The sequence below is a fragment of the Hippocampus guttulatus genome, chromosome 14 (assembly GCF_054856545.1).
Source record: "Hippocampus guttulatus isolate MCC_2025c chromosome 14, RoL_Hgut_1.0, whole genome shotgun sequence".
Classification (NCBI taxonomy): domain Eukaryota; kingdom Metazoa; phylum Chordata; class Actinopteri; order Syngnathiformes; family Syngnathidae; genus Hippocampus; species Hippocampus guttulatus.
Window position 1 is genome coordinate 13,637,756 of NC_141274.1, and position 21,778 is coordinate 13,659,533.

Sequence of the window (21,778 nt, forward strand, 5' to 3'; positions counted from 1 at the left end):
GTGATTAAATCGTGTCTCCTAGTGGTTCTCAAACTTGGGTCATCTTGTAGTATCGAGAGGCAATTCGAAAACCTTTCTGGTTAGGTGTTAATTAGATGCGGATTTTTGCAGCTCACGGCAAGGCTGTGTCCCTAACCCGTGCCAATTTGAACCCTTTGAGGGACAGCGGTTACTACAGTGGGCATCTTACCATGTTATCAGGTTACAGGGTGCATGAGAGGGTTAAGTACTTAAGTTGTTATTCTTTGTTTGATGTTTAGTTTGACAGCACCGGCGTATACTTAAACTAGCGAGTGGCATGAAACAGCTTGAAGCAGCTTTTTTTTGGGGGGGGGGCGAATTCTTCACTGTTTGTGACGGGCATCATGGCGCCCTGGTGGTTAGCAATTTAGCGATACAGAAAATAAGATGGATGGATGTGTGGGGTTGTGTAGTGTTGTACACTTCAAATTGATTGTCTACGTACAAACAGGCTTGATTACACTCGCAAAAGCATTGCCGCGCGGGGGCCTCTTGCGTGTAGAGAAGCCCTTTTATTCTCTGAACACCTGAGCTGAATATTTTCTTTTCCAAAGGTTTTGGTAAGACACTCACTGCTGAACTCCAAAGAAAAAACTCCCCACCCCCCTTTCTGTGTGTTCATTTTTAAAAAAAATGTTTTATTCGTAGACGACCTCCCTCAAAAACCTTGAAACTTAGCAGTCATTCTTATTGGCCAATGAACCAATGTACTTGACTCTTTTGTGTTGCCTAGCAACATAAGGCAGTCACCGGTTTAATGTTAAAAAAAAAAAGACTAAAAAGACTCAGCATGGCCTCGATCTGTAGACTTACCCGGTCGAGCCTGAATGAAACAAGCCATGGTGTGTGTTTAATTAAAATGATGTAGGTTTCGTCACTCTCCGTTTAATTTATGGATAGCTGGGAAGGTTACGAATATGTAGAGTAAACAAATCGCAACGGTCTTTACTTTTCATCGAGATGTTTAAAAATCACGCGATGGTGTATGTAACGTGTTGCTAATGAGGCGGGCGTGACTTGGTGTTCGAGCAGCTTGTTTGCCCAGCGGAGAAAAAAAAAGAACTGGGGATCCTATCAGTATCCTGGAAACAGCCGAATAAAAAGCGTTCGTTTTGTTTTTTCTTTTTGTTTAGTCATGATTTGGTGGCTTGACGCCTTCAACTAGACAGTGCCGGTAATATCTGCCCCAGCTTTGCTTGCCATATTTATTTACGTTTTTCATTGGTTCTATATTTTATCATGTGTTTGCTCCTGGGCATTTCTTGTTTGAGTATTTCGAAATGTCTTCCATTTGCGCATCGTTGTTTCCTGGGAGCACGGCGAACTTATGGTTAGTAGACGTGTTTTTTTTTTAATCAAGCAGTCCCACGTTCCAAATATTTGAATGTCAACCTGATACAGGGATGGGCAATTGGTGGCCCGTGGCAATCCACACTCCCAAAATGTTTTTCTCAAAGATTTATTTATTTAGTTATTTATTGTACAACCCCTCCCCCGCCCCAAAAAAAGCTTCAAAAAACGCTGATTTAAAAAAAAACGGGGACAAATGGCGGTAAAGTAATGGCACAAAGCAGGAAAATTACAAATACAAAATATTTTAAAAGTATTGAAAAAAATCTGCAAAATATGCAGGGGTTGACTGTGGCTTGAAGTTGTAATATCAAAAATCACCAATAGATGGCAGACAAGTCTTGGTTGCACTTTCAGTGGGTTTTATGCTGTTTTACATCACAACGTGAATAGGCCTCATGTTTTGTGTGTTTTAAAATGATATGCAGGACCAACATTGTACCATAATACTATTAAAATTTTGAGTGAGTTGTTTTTTTGTGGAGAAAAAAAATGAAGCCTTGTCCTGAATGTTTATTTCTTGTTCAAATACTAGAGGAGGGAACACTTCCATAATTATGTCTCCTTCTGATACAATACGTTCACACAACTTACACCGTCAGGCTTTGTAATTTCACACTCTTGGAATGTTTTATGAGTACTTGGAATGAGTTTAACTCATGTCACGCTGTTTCTTCATACGTGCATTGAAAGGGAGGCAATTATGGGAGCACATTACAATCCCCCAGAAGCTAAACATAAGAAAATATATCATGGAGTGCAGTAACATCAACATACACCGCACTGTAAATATAGGATCGATTTTTGAATAATGCACAACACATGTGAATATATGACGGATGACTGACAAAGCTAGTATTTGCAGTGTAATAGAAAATTGGGGAATGATGTCTCATTTGTATCCTGTACAGCTTTCTTTCTGTCCATTTATTTTCCGTTGTGTATGTATGAATTAGTCTCCAGGCAGATGGAGGGCATATCCAGGATCGACAAACAACCGTTCACACCCCCGTACCTGTTGGCAATTTAGAGTCTGCACTCCAAAATATATCTCTATATATATGTATGTGGCACCCTTCTTTGAATTGGGCAGCAAACACCACCTAAAATAATTAATGATGATGCAAGGATGGATGGTTCTGGTTTTGTTTTTATTTTTTTAAAGCTTGAAAATCAATGCGTATTGATACAAGGAAGCAGTAGGAGATCGAATATGTGTAGCGCAAAGGAAACATACTTCAGAGATTTACACAGGGCTTTATTAAGGTAAAAAATACAGTATAACAATAAAAACACACGCGACATATCGGGACTAAAGTGCAAATTGTAGTATCTTAAAATCACTTAGTGTAATTGTGTGTGTGTGTGTATTTTTTTCAGTTCAGATCAAGCTTTCGATCGTTTTCAGCTATTAAGGCCCATTCGTACAGAGAGGAGATGGGGCGTGGGGGGGGGGGGGGGTCACGGGGCGTAAAAAGGTTGTGCGGGGGAGGGGCGGGGGCACGAAAAACACTGTAAATAAGAGCTGAGGTGTGAAATGTGAGCTGCTTGTGAGCTGAGACCGAAGAAGAGTTTTGGCTCGTGCCGAGAGGCAGACTGGGACTTGTTGTTCTTTTGACGAGCATCGCAACAAAATCACTAGTCTTCCACTCAGCACCACCACCACTTCCGGCACGTTTCCTGCTCCACGCCACTCTGCTTGCACTCTGAAAGGAAAAGTAAATAAGTACGTATATTTTATTCAGACTGAGCTTTCTGTAGAAAGGACACACACAGCACTTCACAAAATAAAATGTATTCAAACACACCTCGGTCTTAATGTGTTTTTTGTTTTCTGGAAAAAGAAAAAAGAAAACAACACAAAACCCTCTAGTCTTACCGAAATGTCTGCCTCATCAAATCTGCTTTGGACTGCTTTTTAAAAATGCCCACTGAAGAGACTCAAAACAAAGCATAATAACCATTTAGTTTTTAATCTTGTGTGAAGGAAATTCCGTCGACAGCCCGCAGTGACCAATAAAACAACACCAAATCCACCATATATGAACGAGTCTGCCTATTATGGGGCTTTATTTGTGATTTTGTACTGAATCCTAAAACGAGGTCCAGACGGTGTACGGTTGACAAAATGGGATTTCGAGACCAGCAGCCCCTTTGAATACTGCGGCATACCAGTGTGAAATATTCCGCAATTGATTGTGCATCAGAGCCAGACATCAGAAGCATGCTTGTGAACTTTAGATGCCCCTCCACCTCCACCCCCCGCCCCCTCCCGCCCCGACTAATTTACCTGTGAAGCCCGCTGACATTCCATCCTTCCTTTGTTGTTCTAATGGCAACCTTTCTGTTCCTCTTAAAAGCAGGGGGCCAAGGGAAACGGAGGAGAAGGAAGAAGAGGAAGAGCACGAGGAGGAGGTGGAAGAAACTACATAAGCATTTACAATCACGTGACAAACAGGGATCCGTGAAGGTTACAGAGTGTTTCCCTTCCCCTGCGAAGAGACGGACAGATTGTCCTGCATATCCAGTATGTTTCTGAGCTGGTAGCTATGCAACAAGACTGGGAGTCGGTGGAAGAGGAGGAAGTGGGGGAGGGGAAGCCGGGGGTACTTTAGTGTGAGGAGGGAAGGCTGCTGGAATGGAATAAGGGAGGCTTTGCTTCACTCTAAACTCGATTCCCTCCAGTAGAGGAGCTCACTTGAGGAAGACCAAAAAAAAATAAAAAATCATATATGTCGTGTTGTCTCAATATGTAAACTTGGAATAAAAAAGCGGTGAAAAGAAACGGCGTTGGTTGGGAGCTGTCCACCGTGGCGGTGCTGAATGACGCCCTACTTTTTCCTCCGCGTCCTGTTCGTACAAAAAAAAAGCCACCTGTTGCTGCACGGAAGTTTTCTCGATGGAATTTTTAAAAAAACTCATTCGACAGAGTGTATTCAAGTTTTATTTGTTTTAATGTTTGTGTCGAACCGATGAATCTGACGACGTGATGGGATACATTTCACCCCTCGCTTGACATTTGATTTGCTAGTCGACGTGCTGACTGTTTTGGTTTGCGATTGCCTCAGTGCTAGATACCTCTTTTTTTCCCTTTTTACAACAACACATCGTGAAAATAAACAACAAATAACAATACAAAATATATATACAGTATATGTATAATAATACATGAGGTGAAAGACAGACTCACCGTTTCGGACAACATCTGGATGAGCGGGTGAGAATTCCTTTCCTCCTCCCTTCGCTGACTTGGTTTTTGTTTTCCTTTTCTTTCCTTTTTTCTTTCCATGATAATAAATTCTCTACAACATCTTAGCTGGCCACGGTGGTGTAACTGGGAAGGCTGCGGGGAGATGGATGGCAGGCTGTGTTTTTATATGTCTGCCGCCAGAAGACAAGAAGGGGGCGGGGTCACGTCGAGTGACGTCTGGATTTTTTTTTTTTCAATCAGACCTGTTGAGGGTGCGGCCCAAACCAGGGCAAATTATCTCATGAGAGGGTCAGAGACAATGAGCGGACACTTTATTCGGTACACAGTCTAATGAGGTAATACAAAATTCATCTTTTCCAAATATAATACTGCTTGTTTGTGACTGACACCCTGACAAGGTTTATTGGTTGTTACACTGCGTGCAATATTCTACTCATCATGTTGGGCAGCATGTTTCATAATTGGTTAGCACATCCACTTCACAGTTTTAAGCTTTGGTGTTCAAATCTTGGCCTTCCTGTGTAGGCTCCATTTCACCAGAGACTGAAATGAGGACACATGCAAAGAAAACGGATGGGTGGCGGTTTAAATGGAGCTGTTGAACCACAACCAATTGCTGTAGGACATCATGTATGATGAAATATAATGATTCGCCAGACTTCATTAAAGTCAGGCTTTTCTGTTGGGTCACTATTGTCTAGCTGAAGTAGGCCAGCAATTTTGTTATTTCAATGGCGGCAGTTCGGTTGGTTTGTGGCTAACAGGTCACATTTCCGAGGTTTAAGGTTCCAATGTATTCAGCGTAAGCTATCACAAAGCTCTTTCATTTGTTACCGTGTTTTATGCTGAAGAGACCCAAGAGCACTAACTTCAGTTTGTGAGTTTATAAGCATTGGGCATTCTTTATGTGTCACATTCAAAAACTTGCTGAACTCGTGAATATCAACAATTTATGCTCTGTAATCCCCCACACAGTATTTATTTATTTTTGCTTGCAAGTCAAAGCAAAAAAAAATAACCTGAACGCCAGCTCCTAAGTCAAGGCACTCGTATCTCAAGGCACTACCTTGTCCATGTGGTTTCACGGTCCACTGAAGCAAACCGGAACCACCACGTGGCCCGCAGCAAAAAAAAAAAAAAAAAAGTTTTGCACCTTTTGCTGTACTCTGAAGAAACCCAACAGCACTGCTGCTTTGTGCAGTTAGATGCAACCGGTATGCTTTGTGTGCATTCAAGGCCCCGCGTGAAAAAAAAAAATCTGAACTCATGAATATCAACAACTCTGTAATCTTGTTCCTTCTTTTTGATTTCAGAAAGCTATTTAAATCATCCTTGACCCCTGCTGTGTGACAGCTCATCACAAAGTATGGAGGCCATGGCGCAAACACCCATCTTGCCCCCTTTGAATGAATGCAAGGTGCTTCTGGGGTGAGGGTGTATTTGTAAATAAGACATATGAGGGAGCTTCTCTGTGCTCTATTCTGTGCACTCCCCCCACCCCCCAAAAAAGCCTAGGTGGCTGCAGCTATTAGTTTTTTTTTTTTTTTTACAAAACCCTTGTTCCTTTCAAACAGCCCTGCGAGCTAGTTAACAATGAAGCTCAAGAGTCAGGCTTAAGGGAGGAACCTCGGAGATGCTGTCGGCCTTTAGTTGTATAAGGAACATCACACTCTGTGCCTCTTGATAGAAACATCAGGAGGTAGGATTATGCATAGTAACGATCCCCCCGCTTGCTGCTTTCAGAGCTCGCCACCAAGCAACCGACGACTGTTTTCCATTGTAAGCATTTGTCTGATCACTATAATGGTAAACAGCATTTCTTATTTTGATGATTTTATAATTGGGCCTGAGGCAGCGAAAGGCTCCTTCTTCTGCTAGAGAGCTAGCTAGCTCTATATATATATATATATATATATATATATATATATACACACACACACACACACACACACACATAGAATACAAATCTGGAACAGCCTACTCGAACATCTGAAACTTCATTTGAGTGAATCAGGTGGTAGGCATGTACTGATTAATTGTGTTGTAAAGGTCCTAGGTCACATCAACGGCGGATAAAGTTTGAGAAAAATATTTTGATGTCTTTTTTTTTTTATATAGCAAAAACCGGGCATGTTATCAGACAGGGATGGGCAACTTAAATGATGGAGTGGGCCGCAATTTTACAAATCAGTGCTCCCGGGAGGCCACATACACTTCCTAACCCGATGTATGACAAAAATACTATTTGACAAAACATATGCATTCATTTAAATTTGTAATGTCCAAACCGCAAACAAGAGTACACCCCAAAGTGAAAATGTCCAAACTGTGCTCAGAAATACTGAAAAGGGGAGATGGGTGGACCGTATCCATGAATGCATTTTGTCTTTCATAGATTCTCAGATAGGATGACAATGAACCTAAGAAATCAAGGTAAAACATGAATTATAGAGGTTATTTTTGAGATAGTAGCGGTGGTGGTTAATAGGTTCATTTATGTTTTATGATCATGATAAACACAATTAGACGATAATTTGCTGCCTTCGAGGAGGACAGATTGAGGCCTTGGGATGTTTTGTAGCCATTCACGGCTTTCTGGCTCTAACAAATGTGGCGTGGATGGAGAATAAATGTCGAGACACCCTCATGGCCTGAGATACAGACTGCTTACGTTATGGGCGTGCTAATGTCTTAGAGGAGTTTAACCGGAGTTTCACCTTGTAGGTAACTTGGTTAAAGTTGATCGTATGGATGTGGCAATAGCAGTCAATCAACGCAATTGGACATTAAAAAGGCTCTCTCTGGTGGTCAATAAGAAAAACTCGACTCATCCATGGAAACGCGCACAGGATGCTCTATGAACCCTTTTACTCACAGATTATGACAATCTCCATTATGGCACCATCGGGGAAATAATTCATCACACACTCACAACTGGAAGGCACGCTCAAGCACTACTGAAACACTTTTGTAGTGTACGAAGTAGAGAAAAATCTAAAACGGTTGAGACAGTTTCTTTCCCTGGTGTGATAGCATTTTAGAAGTGAATGAAAACTATTGTCATAGTGTGTGTGTGAAGTGTGAGCAAAAAGTATTTCAACACTATGTAAGAGAGTTTCAGTCATGAACTTGACTTAGAAATGTTTCAGAGGTCTGTGAGCAAAAAGTATTTCCATAGTGTGTGATATCTATTCAAGTGCGCATGAGCCAAAAATATTTTCATCATGTGTGGAATCACTTTACTCGTGTGACCGAAATAACATTTTTGTAATGTGTGCATAAGTTAAAAAAAAGTTTAATATGTTCATAGACATTTTGAGCAAAACATATTTTTGTAGAGGGTGAAAGTAGTTCAGCAGCGGGTGCAAGTGCCAAATCTTTTGGTGAAGTGTGAGAGCCTTTCAGCAAAAAAAAATTCTGTAGTATGTGACATTATTTCAATAGTACATGAGAAAAAAATATCTTAACTAGTGTTTCAGTTGTGTGCGTGACCGAAAAGACGTTCCTCCGGTGTGTGAGATCAGTTTCAGTAGTCTGTGTGAGTAAAAAAAAAAAACATTCCCTGGTGTGTGAAATTGTTTCAGTGGGGTGTGAAAATTATTCATGTGCTGTGTGAGCACATTTGAGTACTGTGTATGTGTTTAAAATACAGTATATTTTCTTGTGATAACAGCATGCGGTAGCGGTACATTGAGTCTCAAACTATTAATTATATAGAGTATTTTCTATATACTTGATGTGATGTTTTTAATTGCCCATTACCTGAGTACAGAAATAGACATTGTTTTACATTCAATGTGTAAGTCAAGTTGTCCTAATAAGTACAATGACGTTCAATGTGGCGTTAAACTGCTTTTCTCCACTCCATTTCTTTTCTTTTCACCAAGCATGCCATTACTGTACAAGAATTTCTTTACACAACACAAATAAATAGCATGAATGTAAATGTCTCACACTCAGCATTCAAACTGGGAAATTAAAAAAAAAATGATAATGGAGGGGTGGGTTGTGAGGTGATATGGAATTTGGGCTGCAAATTAGACAAACCTGCACAGAAATAGAACCGCAAGCCAAATGTCACAATGGTCGCAAAGCAGAGCATTTTACCGTGCAGCTAATTGTTTTGGATTGTAAGGCTTTAATTGCTGTTACTAATGACTCTGATCGGCAATGCTTTCATTTTGCAGTGATGTACTACACAGGTGAGGTTTGTGATTTTTGGTGCTTTCTCAAACGATACGTTTTGTTTTAGCCTGATGAAACATATTCATAATGCAGGACTCACACGTCTGTCGGAAAACCCAAACCCCCGAATGCAATGGCAAACTCCACAGATTCAACCAAAAACGTGAAATGCTGAATTCAACAACAAACACATAAGTAATGATATGTGAAACAAACGCAGGACAAGCACAAAACAAAACATAATAAATTATTATTTAAAAAAATAAAAAAAGGCAAAACTAAACATTTGGCAGTTTTGCACAATTTAGGGGCTGTAAACGGGTCTGTGACGATGAGTCTGGTTGATTATTTAGTCTGTGATCATCGAACATCGCGCGTGGTTACCACTTCAAGCATTCACAACTGGGCAGGACGCTATGATGATCTGCCGATGACTGATGCTTAATGCATGGACTTGGTGCATGCAAAGAGGAATTTTCTTCTTTCGTCGCCAGTAGCGGCTCTGAGTGCGCTGACTACCGGATCCTGGTGAAAAGGTTGAGGACTGACACAGACTCCTGAAAGGGAGAGGACACAAGTGGGTTTTAAAGGCAGTTGCGAGTAACTTCGTTTAGTTAAGTGTCTATCTCCCACCCCCACATCCCCGCCCTCCCTCCCTTCCTCTATATATACCTATATATATATAGATAAGATATATATATCTTATCTATATATAAGATATATAGATATAGAGACACGCTTGCAAAGATAGTTTCCAGATAAATTCAGGCTCCCCCAAAAAGCTATTATTTGTTGCAAGAGGAATAATAAACACCATAATGCCAAGAGGAACTATGCAGTACTTAATGACCCCCCCCCCCCCAAAAAAAAACAAAAAATACAAGTACTTTAGTGGATCTCATCTTGCTAAAGACATTCCAGAAGCGGAGAGTTTCATCTCCTGCCCCCGTCACGATGGCCTCTCCATCAGGGGACATGGCCTGCACACACATCACCCGTAAACTCATTGATATGTAGAGTACATTGATCTTTTTATGTCATCCTCTAGAGCAGTGGCCCCTGACGGTTTTTGTGCCAAGGACCGATTCAATCGAGAACATAACTGCATTTTTTTTTTTTTTACAACCACCTGTACCAAGTGGTTACCGGACCACAGACGAGTGGTTGGGGACCACTGCTCTGGAGACGCCCCATGACAAGTAGCCCAGTCAATACTGACCAGGTAGAGAACTCTGTAGGAATGTCCTGTAAGTTTGGCCACTTGAGTGAGGGAGGGATATTTCCACACTAGGATTTGGTTTTGGGAATAACCATGTGTGCTGACCTAAGAAGAGAAAACAAATAAATAGTTGTGTCAAATTAGACTCCAGTACTTTGTCTCAGTTTCCAAGGCAGTTGCAGTGGTGGGAAATGTGGAAAAAGTCTTCTATCGCAATATAAGCTTTGAATCTGACTCACCAGTTCGTTGGTGTGCTTAGACCAGGCCAGGTTGCACACCTGAGAGCCCGTGTCGGTGCACTGCAGGGGCTGGCTCGTCAGAGTGTTCCAGAAGCGGATGCAGCGGTCGGCGGTGCCCCCTCCGGAGGCCAGCAGGCCGTGCTGGTGGGGGGACCAGGCGATAGCCTTCACTGCCGCCAAATGCTCGGTGTACTGCTGCACTGGGAGGACGCTCGAGTGGTTCCACACCAGCAACTGCAAACGTCAGGAGGGCACCGATAAATACATGACGGTGTTACCTTGACCGACATCTTCTGCTCCGATTACACTCCTAAATTCTCTGTAAACCTTGTTATCATTGCCGCCAGATGCTAACAGCTGATGGTCCGTGCTCCACTTCAGTCCGCACACTTCCTGCCGGTGTCCCTGGAGCCGGCGCTCGGACTGGAGAGGCGGGGCTCTGATGTCCCGTTGCAGGATGACCCTATCGCGACTTCCGGACGATAGCTGGTCTGCGTTCCATGCCAACGCGCCTAGCGCATACGTAGAAATATGAAGAGCAATAAAATGAACATCGGTACAGCTGTGACATAATCCCCAAATCGCAACATGTCGTCGTCTCAGTAAACTACACTAACACAGCAGTAAAGCCAAAAATGACAGGAAACATTTGTATGGAAAAAAAAACACTTCTGGGTCAGAAATCCAAAAGGATAAAAAAAAAATAAAATTCATTCATCTCCAAACCATCCATGCCTTCTTGACTCTGGTCTCTCAACTCACCCACTCTGGCCGTGTGTCCCTCAAGTGTAGAGAGCTTCTTCCCCGCGGCGGCATCCCAGATTTGAACGTACCCTTTATGAGTCCCCACAGCAACTAGGTTACCCTTAAATAAGAAACAAGCACAAAAGACATGAGAGAGACCAACAACATCTGCATTAAGATGATTTTTTTTTCTCCATAAAGTTTAAAAGAGAGGTGGGTCATCAACAAACTTGCTTACAACATAATGTTAACAATTAGGGGCAAAAAAACAAACCCTACCCTTTCTGACCAGCCCACTGATGTTACAGAGTCTCCTTCTACAGAAAGGTCGCACAGACGCGTCACCTAAAAAGAGACAGACCCGGGAAGAATCACACCTCAGATAAATATGGACAGCCACATATGTAGTTTTACCCCATTTTAACACATTTAAATGTCTGCAGGCGAACATAGAAAAACACAGACACACACACCTGGCTGGTGCAGGCGCTCCACAGGTACACACAAGTGCCCAGTCCCACACTCAGCACGTTGAGAGAGGACCAGTCCACAAGGTTGAGGTAGAAGTCATCCTGAAGCTCGGGAGCGTCAAGTACTTTAAAAGGTATTTTGGATATCTTGCGCATGGGTTTCCGTGGCGACCGGAGCAGTTTCTGGCTGCAACACAATGGATCGTGTCGGTGAGTATGATCCGAACCCACCTCGGCTTGAAGAAAACGAAGAGAGAGAAGGGAAAAAAAAAACCCACTGGAAGGAATATTTACCTGTTGCTACTGACGGGTGATAAAGAATAAGGAGAGACTGCATTTCCATCTTCTTCCAGAGACCTCTTGGTACTCAAAGAATACTAGAAGAGAAAAGCTGACTTTTATCTTAAATGTGGTTTAAAAAAAAAAACCCAATAAAAATGTAAGTCATAGGACTAGATAAAATGTTACTTTAAAAAGGCTTCTCCTTGTAGGGGTGGCTGGCTGAAGACGGCGATCTTCAGACTGGGGGTCCTGGACTTTGTCGATTCCGGCTCCGAGCAGCTCGTTCTTCAGCAGCGCCGAGTAAGCGAGACCATCCGCTGAGGGCGCACAAGTTCAAACCCACTGATGAAATGAATGATTTCAAAAACCTTCACACTTTTCTCACATCTTTGCATTTATTGTACTTTATTTGTGTGCTTGTTCCTTTCAATATGTGGCTCAAAGTGCATCTATGATTTTGGCTCTCCTTGCCCATATGTGAGGGTATCACCGTCGCTTAACTTCTAAGTTGCTGCACTCTTAAGGCAAAGCAGCACTATATTTCTCCCCATCTACTTCAATTTCACTGAAGGTTTATTTTGAACGTGCAGCACAAACCCCCCCCCCCCCCTCCCAAAAAACAAAGCAATTTACAGTGTGAATATACCAGACTGAAACGACGTGTCCTGCCAGTCTGAAAAGAAGCAGGAACAAGTGGAGACTCTACCTTTGTTGCTGTCTGCTGTTCCATCTTTGGTTTTCCTGTTTTGATTGTGTGACTTTTCAATTTCCTACGCCGGAACAACAAAAACACGTTAGCTCCATCAACCGAGACCTCACACTCGATTTGGCACAGCATTAAGCATCAGCTCAGGGAATCACTTTGACACTGATGCAACTGACAGTTGCCTCTTTGCCCGCGTTGCAGCAAACTCACATTGATGCGGTGGAAGTTGACGCTCCAGTTGGCGCCGGCCCGTGAAGGGATGAAGCGATCGCCGTGCTTGCTCGGGGAGGACAGCGGGGAGCTGACTGGCGACAGAGCTCGTAGCGCGCCAAGAGATTTCTACACAGGGGAGGAGAGCAGAGGTCATTTTATGACTCAAGAGTGATTTTCGCGCAAGTGCTCTCTGATGATATGACCCGGCCCCTCACCTCAAAAAATAAAATCACTGCATAAGTACAATTTCGTTTTATTTAAGTTCAATACATTTGCATTTAATCTTTAATGAAACATGACAAGTCATTACTGTGGATGTCGTGAACTTACCACTGGGCTGGCATTCGCATTGTGGATGTTGAGTTGCCTTAGCAACCTGGACTCATAGTCCTGATCCATAATGCCTGAAAAGAGGTTAGCAGTAAATCCAATTGTATTATAATAAATTCATGATGGTTAGAGTTAATCATCAGCGCTTCCCCACCGGTGTGCCGGCAGATATCTTCAGGTGTGCCGAAGCACATGATCCAATTCCATTTCATTTGTCAATCCAATATTTATTAATTACAAACATATCTCTGTCCGTTTAGCTATGCCAGTAGCAGGGACATGAAGAACGATTAAATACTCTTCCATAGATGGCAGAAGGTAAAACAGGCCTGTGAGTTACCATTCATATAAATATTTATAACAAATAACATAACAGATATTTATTTCATATATATATATTGACCTGTAATCGATGTAGACAAATAAACTGCCTTTGATAGAAATGGTCGTGCTGCTTGCGTTTGTTAAAAAATACACAGGAAGAGAAAATATAATCGATTTAAAATCGCAACCCCAATATGATGGGGTGGGGGGGGGCAATCGTAAATAGGTTGTCAAAATCGCTCGGCCCTGTATTCAACACAGTAATACAGATTAATTTGTTGCTCATGTTTGTCTGAAAATAATAATAATAGTAATAAGGAGGGCCTTGGGGGAAATCGCATATTAAATTGCACTATTGTATAGTTATATTATTTTTCAAGGTAATTTAGCTGTCAATTCCAACACAAATATATCATCTCTGTTTTACAGATATTAGGCTTGTGCAAAACACAGAGACGTGGTTCAAATAGCAGCTGATCTTTAGGAAACGACAAAAGTGGCAGTAAATATTTGAAATTATTGTAATTTGAACCGCATGACAGACGTCAATTTTATCCTAACAACAGCAATGCTGAAACAAATCTCTCCAGCGCCAAAGCCAATTATAGGTAGCTGCAGCTAGCGATACTAGCCGAAATAAGGTGTCGAGAAACTTGACCAGCACCATGATTTACAATCCGCATTTGAATTTCCACTCACCGGTGCCGAAGAAAACTCCTTCGATCCAACGCCCGGCACTCTTTCTCCCGTGCCGATGCCAAGTCTTTTGCCGATATTTAGTCTTTTTGGTGAAATCGATAAAGGTTTAAGAGAACGGGACAGCTTTGTATTTCGCTAAGCGCTGAAGCCAGTGTCGCTAAGGATCACGGGAAAATAATACGTCATTGTTTTTGAATCGCGCATTTTCCGTTGCTAAGGAAACGTCGCTTTCGGGGGCACTGCTTCCTCCTGCTAAATCATTGAAAAGGTTTCGGAACTTTCACCCAGTGTTTGGGTATTTATTTAGAGTCGTAATACTAACAAAAATGTAGGAAACGGAAGTTACAACATTCTATAATGTATCAGCGCCATTTTGGATCCTTCCACAAAAGAAAATACAACGGTAAATCCTACTTTGTATCCACCCTTTTTATCATGTCACTATACATATCTTACATTTGCCATGATTTTTACACAATGGGTTATTGTACAGTAACCTAGTACTATAAATTCTTTACAGGCTTTGCCAATAAATTTACTTGACAGCTGTCATTTGCCAGTAGCTGGCAATTGATTCTTTAGCCTTCAGTGGATTTACCCGACTGCCACCTATTAATACCACCACTATGAGATCACAATTATAGAAACCATCAATACTACACAAAAACTCTCAGTAACAGCACCCAACAGTAACATGCCCCCTGAGTCGAATTTGAAAATAATAATAGGAAATGGCTAATAATCTACCTTGTGACTGTACACTAATCAAGGTACTAATTTATTATCATACCAATGGGTGTCACTTCATTCACTTCAGTAGTACTTTGCAAAGGATAAGTATGAACATCATTGAAATTGTTTTTAATACAAAAAAGAAATCATCTGTAGAAATGAAACGAAGTCAACAAATAACTTTTGTGTAGAAAACAGGACACATAATGAACCCTCCTTATCACATAAGGGGTGTTCACACGGCACACATTTGCTCCGGCGCTGCACCGATGTATTTTGTTGCGATATATTTTGCACCGCAGCAAATTGTGTGGAGCGTTCACACGTACAAAGCCGCTGAGCGTGTCTGCACTGGCATAGCGTCGGTGCAGCCCCACTTGCGTTCACACGGCAGTTTCTGCAGCGGAGCAAAACGACAGAAAACAAATGAGCTGTCGTGTTGGTTGTTTTTAAAACGTATACACAACTCAAGTGACTACTGGACAGGCACGTCCTTCTCCTTCTCGGTCTCCGTGCCTTCTGCTGGAGAGTGACCGCCCCAGAAAACATAAATCAACGATGACTTCAATGACACTCAGAAAAGCAAACATGTAATGCGCCAAACAGAAAATCAAGAGAGGAAATCACAAAATAAATTATATGGGGGGCGGGGGGTTGTGAACACACAACAAAGGAACAAACTACACAAACAACTCCGAGACAGTCCAGTCTCCTACAAAAGGAAAGATGTTACCAGCCAAGTCTTGTGTCGTTATTAAACAAACACATGACGGAAGTCCGACAGAGCGCGAAAGCAACACATTCTCGCCGTACGTAAACTCTACACAAGCATTTGCTCTGGAGCAAATTTAACCCAGTTGCGTTCACACGTGCAAATTTACACCGGTGCTGCTTTGCAAACAAGCATTTGCTCCGGAGCAAATTTTTAAACCACCTCCCTGAGGTGGATCAAATTTGGTCCGGTGTAAGCCTTTTTCCGGGGCTACGCCGGAGCTAATTTGCACGTGTGAACGCTCTACTGGGGCAGCCCCGGTGTAGCACCGGACCAAATGTTGCCATGTGAACACCCCTAGAGATATGCATTTTTACTAAACACATTTACCTACCATATGGCAACCTACAGAACGGTTAAATGTAATGTGGGTCAGAGCTGTAGCAACACACAAGAGACAGTCAAGACTTGTAACTTAGGATGGTCCAACTTTACCAAAGAAATGTGAATGAAAGTGCCATAGAAAATGCAAAGTGAATTCAAGTAAAAATTTTAAACTGTTATCAAATAAACCCTCAAGACCAAATAAAGTACTGTGTGCAAGTGTGTCTTTAGACAAACCAAGTAGTTTAGACGAGCAAGAAAATAAACATGTACTTCTTCCTTTCATAACTTTGCTGCTGTGAATCGGGAATTTCTCCATTGCGAGACTAATAAAGGTTTTCTTATATATATATGTACTTTTAGAAGAAAAAAAAATCTCCCCATCCCACCCCCCAGACCCCTCCCCCCCGACACACACGTGTGGCTCAACTCAGCAGTTCGAATGCCATTATTATTCTAGCCTTAATTAGGATTTTTTCCTCCTGCAATGTATCTAATGTTAATGTTTCCAAATGTCCTGATTGAGTCTCCCAGTAGCAAATCAAATGATACCTCACAAAAAATCACATTATTTAAAATTACAGTAGAAAAACTGGGACCGAGAGCCCACTATCAGACATGATACCTAAAGGCGACAGCAAGCCAGTGGTTTAAGAGTCACACACTGTTGAAGCTGGTAATCAACCGATGAAAAAAACCCCCAACAACATCATGTAAAAACAAGGCGTGCACAAACTCTGGAGTGCTTACAGTAATGCCACTGTTTGTCAGTCCTAGGTGGTGGTACTATCCGAGTGGCAAGGAGAACTAAAAAGAAAATGCTCATCAATCTTGGCACAACGCTGGTCTACATAGAGGAGGCATCTCGGGAAGAATGTTGCAGGCCATTAGTGACCTGAAAACGAGCTTCGTCAGATATGCCATACTGCTCCAATGGATCCTGCGGGGATGGTAAAGTCATAGGCATGTGCTCAGGATATATCAGACATAACAGACATAATATATCCTAAGTGATATTTTGGCTGATCTAGCATGCACAATTTGGTGAAATTCTGTGAACTGTAGCAGATATTCAGGTAAATGATGACAGCATGTACATAGAAAATTAAATTACTTTGCCAGTAAGCCTGTGGATCTCCGTTCTGTAGAAGATGAGGTTCCTTCTCATGAATTCATAGCTGCAGGAGAGACAAGATGTTGTTTCTTCTTGAATAAATTAGGCTCTTGGCAATTCACTTCAAGGGAAACGTTTCACAATGACACACCTGTCTCAAATAGATATTAATTCATTGTTGTAAATACTTTTGTCTCTGCTCGACTGTGGTCCAAAACTTATAAGAACAACAATACACATGTACTTAGTGCTAAAAACTAAATGTTAACTCCTGTGTCCCTGACCACTTATCCCCTTTGATCTTTGCTTATCCCGACTGTTAAACTTAACAGCATGAAAACACACGACAGAAGAAACATCTGTGACGTGAAGCTTTATATCAACTCCACATTTAAGATGACACTATATTTACCTTTTATTTATCTCGTCATTGATTTTGTGTCCAGAGGAAGCACTCTCACCTTGCCTTGATGATGGAGTCTATCCATTTCTCACACTGCTCCTCAGAGTCGCACTCAAAAAGATATTTCCTCTCTGCATCTTCGAGAAACGCTGCAAACATAAAATAGAGCTTCTGCAGATGGACTGACACGTACATAGTGTAATGACTCCCAAACAACCATTGTGAGTGAGAGATTATCAGACATGCCTCGTTTCATTCTAATTCTCGGAATATTATTCTGTAATTATTACAATCACCAAGACTATAATATTCCTCTGGCATGAAAATAAATGTGATGTTTGTGTCTATGTGCTTTGTGATTGGCTGGCGGCCAGCCAAGGGTGAAGCCCGCCTCTTGCCCAAGGTCATCTGGATGCGCCGCCAGCTCACCAGTGACCCAAACAGTTTTTCAGTAATGGGAAACAGTGCATAACAGGCAGACATTAAAATGTCAAATAATGACCACTCACCAACGGAGAAGGTCAGGCTGTCCTCCTTCTCCACCCGACACTGCTCCAGCAGCAAAGCTCCAACAGGCTAACAAAGTAATTTAGAGTCATTCGCCCATTTAAACAGTTTATGAGTGAACAATACAAGTCCATAGTACTGTAGTTACACTCACTTCTTCCTCGTCAGTCTTAAAATAAAAGAGGAAGTTGACAACGAGTTTCACTAGCCGCCTCTTCACAACTGTAACACAAAAGGAACCAAGGTAAACCTCGCAAACCGGAAAGTGTCTTGTGGCTAGTGCTGCTAGGCTAGCATGAGTGGTCAGCAGTTGGAAACGACCAAATACTCAAAGAGATTACCGTCTCCCTTCTTCGGTCCTCGCATCCCAAGCTCGGCGACCATTTCTGAAGGTTGTCGGCTCAAATGCACCATCTCTTTCTCGTTGAAACGCATCACTGATAGTAAAAGTTCGGCACCTCGGCACGACCGCTGGACACACTAGGTACGATCACGGCAATTTCCCATCATGAAAACTCAACTGACTGGTGTTGTTAAATAAGTTTCTGCATCTCAATATTTTGTTTGCAGGATAAGACGAAGTGAAACTTCTTCAAGAACAGCAAAAGTGTCTATTCGCCTTCAAAGAACACACAGCAGGACCACTCCTCTTGACTCGTTGTACGGAAGCCAGAAAGAGTCGAAGTAAGCGAAACGACAGAATAATACATGAGCATGTAAAATATCTGTATGGCACCATCCATAAAAGGTTTGTGGTCGGTGGACGAGAGTACTGTTACCACAGTAGAAACCACACTGATCATTAAGATAACATATTCAAAGTAAAAAGAGAAATGTAAATAAATAAAGGTTTTGATAAATGAAAAGGCAGCTGTCTTCAGCAAGGTTTTCAGCCCAAATTTAAATATGCTTAAAATTTGCCCAGATCTCAGTTACTTTGGAAGTTTGGTTCACAGTTTGGGGGACGTATAACCTAATTCTAATTTACTTAGTTTTTTTACTGGTTCCGGTAGTCCGATGAAAATTGGATTAATATTTTATTCCGACCTGTGAAGGTTACATTCAATACAGAAAATGAGGGAATTAAACAAATTGTGTCGATAGAATATACAGTACTTGATTACAGATATGTTTTTGACAAGAAGTGTTAAGAAGATTGAGTCATGTGTGTTAGGCGGTTTATAATAAAGAAGCATTCGCAATTCAAGTTGTGGCTGTCAAATGCCTGCTTTATGCGCCTCCCGATCGTTAAGTGGCGCTAGAAAAAAATTGAATCAAGTGGTCACTGGTCGCAAAGAAGAATAAACGATATGCGCATGCTCACTGACTGCATTCACCGTGAGCGTGATCCTTGCGTTGTATTGTTGGTGAGTGTTTTTTCTAAATAAGCAGTACATACGATATGAAATACGCATTAATAGCCCATGTAATTGGATTTTATATCTGTTATTACAGTGCAGTACATATCTTTTTATGTTGTTGTGTTTGATGGTCGTTTGAAGTATGGGGTTGTTCGGAGGAAGCTAACCGTGTTCCTTAGCTTTAGCTTTGCCAGTTTTCGTTCAGGAGTCACCGGTAAAGTCACATAACTATCAAGAAAACAAGTCGGCTTGCCCCTAATAACTTAAAGTGTGTGTTTTTGGTTAGAAAATATAACTTAATAATCAATATAACTGCCCACAAGGTTGAAAAAAAAATCGAAATCTGTCCTAATCTAAACATGATGTACCGTAATCCCGCTCATTTGCGGTTCGGTGTACGACAAATCACTCATTGTTGGAACGTAACCACCGTTGTTTGCTGTGGCACTGTATTTGTATTTTTTGTAAGTCGCTAATATCCAACAAGGTGGCGTCAAAGCACTCTCTGAATTAGAATAGGGTCAATGGAAGTATGTTGGGGCTTTGCACTTTCGTGAAGGGCTCAGTCCCCCTCTTCTGATTACTTTATTTCGTGTAGTCTCTAAATTAACATTTTCAATATCTTAAATGTTCGTCAACAAACAGTACATGTGCTTCTGCTCATAAAATTGTAACTTGAACTGTGTATTTCCGCTGCTAGATAACCAAGACAGGAAGGAGAAAAAGTAGTAGCTGTCCAGTGTTGGATCAACTGGGCGTTTGCCGGAGAGCATCTTCGTGTCTTGATCAATCACCTTGCAAAAATGGATTTCCAACATCGAGCTGGAGGGAAGACGGGAAGTGGAGGGGTGGCGTCCTCCTCGGAGAGTAATCGGGACAGACGAGAGCGGTTGCGCCAGCTGGCTCTGGAGACCATTGACATCAACAAAGATCCCTACTTTATGAAGAATCATTTAGGATCATATGAGTGCAAACTTTGCCTGACGCTTCACAATAACGAGGTCACAATTTGAATACGTACATGTGAAGTCTTTGTGGTTCAAGTGCAATATTAACGACGTGCTCTTGGTCATTATAGGGCAGCTACTTAGCACATACACAAGGAAAGAAGCATCAGACTAATTTGTAAGTACCATGTCATCTTTGAACTGTGTGCAATGGCTGGCCCATCTCCAATGTCCAATTTGTTTTCAAATCGTTAAGACCTTAGGTTTTTTTTTTTTTTTTTTTTTTCATCAGAGCGCGGCGAGCTGCCAAAGAGGCCAAAGAAGCTCCTGCTCAGCCGGCACCAGCAAAAGTAAAGGTCGAGGTCAAGAAGTTTGTGAAAATTGGTCGGCCCGGATATAAAGGTAGGGAATGGCCATGATTGAAAACTGCTCACAAAATGTTGGGGGAGTTGAGTTTTCTGTGGAAATGTAATAATTCATGAAAAATAAACTACAATCTTTACAAGTGAACTCAATTTGATCAGGAATTTGTGCAAAAAGTACTCAAACATGGACATGCGCATTCAAAAGTTTAGAGATGGTCCAATGAAGTTCACATGGAATGTTTATAGTGCATTTGTAGCCAGGTCCTGAAATTTGAATTTAAAACAAAGCATCCCCAACTTTTAATGAGTATGTATTAGTGCACTAATGTCATGTTTCTTCTCAGTAACCAAGCAGAGGGATCCGGAGACTGGGCAGCAGTCTTTACTTTTCCAGGTTGGTGTACATTGCAATAAAATGTAACTGTTGAAACTGTAACACAAATGAGTGAAGAAGCTAAGGTCGATTTCTGCGACCTTCAGATTGACTACCCGGAAGTAGCGGAAGGTATTGGGCCCAGACACCGTTTCATGTCTGCATACGAACAGCGCATCGAGCCCCCGGACCGCCGTTGGCAGTACCTGTTGCTCGCTGCGGAACCTTATGAGACTATTGCTTTTAAGGTGACCGCTGGCTCCTAATTTTCTTTCCTTTTTCTCTTTTTGCTGTGTCATGATGTTAACACCTCGGCTCTTTTAGGTCCCCAGTAGAGAAATCGACAAAGCAGAGAGCCGCTTCTGGACACACTGGAACCGAGAAACAAAACAGGTGCCAGTTAGAAAATCAGAGTCTTTGATAACTGAAAAAGCGTGTGGTCTAAATGTTTTATTCCTGCCCTCAGTTCTTCCTTCAGTTCCACTTTAAAATGGAAAAAGCTCTCCTACCACCGACTGGTCCACCGCCTCCTGCTGCTATGAAGCGTCCTCCCCCTCTTATGAGTGCGCCTCGCCCACAAAACGAGTCCATGCCTCCACCTCCGGGTGGGATGATCCTTCCCCCAGGTGCCCCCGGTACCCCTCAAATGCCCCCTCAAATGCCCATGCCACCAATGCCAATGAGGCCACCACCCCCCGAGGCCCTTACAGTGGCTAACAATTAATCGTGTTCAACTTACACAACCAACTCATTTTTAAGATTTTGTAAATAAATGCTCTTGGAAAACAAAAATTAAAATGGGGGTCTGTGTATCTTCTCTTCCAACATTACGGCACATGTACAAGATATAACAGGTAATGATATCATTGGGGAAACCTGCACCATAA

The 21,778-nt window shown here is 41.9% G+C and overlaps 3 protein-coding genes across 6 annotated transcripts; 1 reads left to right on the forward strand and 2 right to left on the reverse strand.

The window, feature by feature from the left end:
• Positions 1-8,315: 8,315 nt before the first annotated feature.
• On the reverse strand, positions 8,316-14,184 carry LOC147195224 (fizzy-related protein homolog). Of its 2 annotated transcripts, XM_086129151.1 has the most exons (14): positions 13,994-14,162; positions 12,971-13,044; positions 12,638-12,766; positions 12,428-12,491; positions 11,908-12,038; positions 11,734-11,816; positions 11,443-11,626; positions 11,249-11,314; positions 10,988-11,090; positions 10,553-10,737; positions 10,226-10,459; positions 9,987-10,091; positions 9,655-9,747; positions 8,316-9,324 (listed from the first exon to the last, which is right to left on the reverse strand). In XM_086129151.1, the coding sequence occupies exons 2-14, from the start codon at positions 13,037-13,039 to the stop codon at positions 9,283-9,285; spliced, it is 1,488 nt and encodes a 495-aa protein (XP_085985277.1). In that variant the 5' UTR covers positions 13,040-13,044; positions 13,994-14,162; the 3' UTR covers positions 8,316-9,282. The 2 variants fall into 2 exon arrangements, with proteins under 2 accessions (XP_085985277.1, XP_085985276.1); XM_086129150.1 differs by lacking the exons at positions 8,316-9,324; positions 9,655-9,747 and having other exon boundaries at positions 9,754-10,091; positions 13,994-14,184.
• Positions 14,185-14,839: 655 nt separating this feature from the next.
• On the reverse strand, positions 14,840-18,324 carry plekhj1 (pleckstrin homology domain containing J1). The gene is made up of 6 exons (XM_086129155.1): positions 18,187-18,324; positions 18,000-18,067; positions 17,848-17,914; positions 17,397-17,487; positions 16,936-16,999; positions 14,840-16,761 (listed from the first exon to the last, which is right to left on the reverse strand). The coding sequence occupies exons 1-6, from the start codon at positions 18,278-18,280 to the stop codon at positions 16,669-16,671; spliced, it is 477 nt and encodes a 158-aa protein (XP_085985281.1). The 5' UTR covers positions 18,281-18,324; the 3' UTR covers positions 14,840-16,668.
• On the forward strand, positions 16,636-21,689 carry sf3a2 (splicing factor 3a, subunit 2). Of its 3 annotated transcripts, none has more exons than XM_086129153.1 (9): positions 16,636-16,772; positions 18,416-18,529; positions 19,907-20,207; positions 20,285-20,331; positions 20,446-20,555; positions 20,863-20,912; positions 20,999-21,139; positions 21,216-21,284; positions 21,358-21,689. In XM_086129153.1, the coding sequence occupies exons 3-9, from the start codon at positions 20,010-20,012 to the stop codon at positions 21,613-21,615; spliced, it is 873 nt and encodes a 290-aa protein (XP_085985279.1). In that variant the 5' UTR covers positions 16,636-16,772; positions 18,416-18,529; positions 19,907-20,009; the 3' UTR covers positions 21,616-21,689. The 3 variants fall into 3 exon arrangements, with proteins under 3 accessions (XP_085985279.1, XP_085985280.1, XP_085985278.1); XM_086129154.1 differs by lacking the exon at positions 16,636-16,772 and adding an exon at positions 18,194-18,329; XM_086129152.1 differs by lacking the exons at positions 16,636-16,772; positions 18,416-18,529 and adding an exon at positions 19,131-19,212.
• Positions 21,690-21,778: the final 89 nt, after the last annotated feature.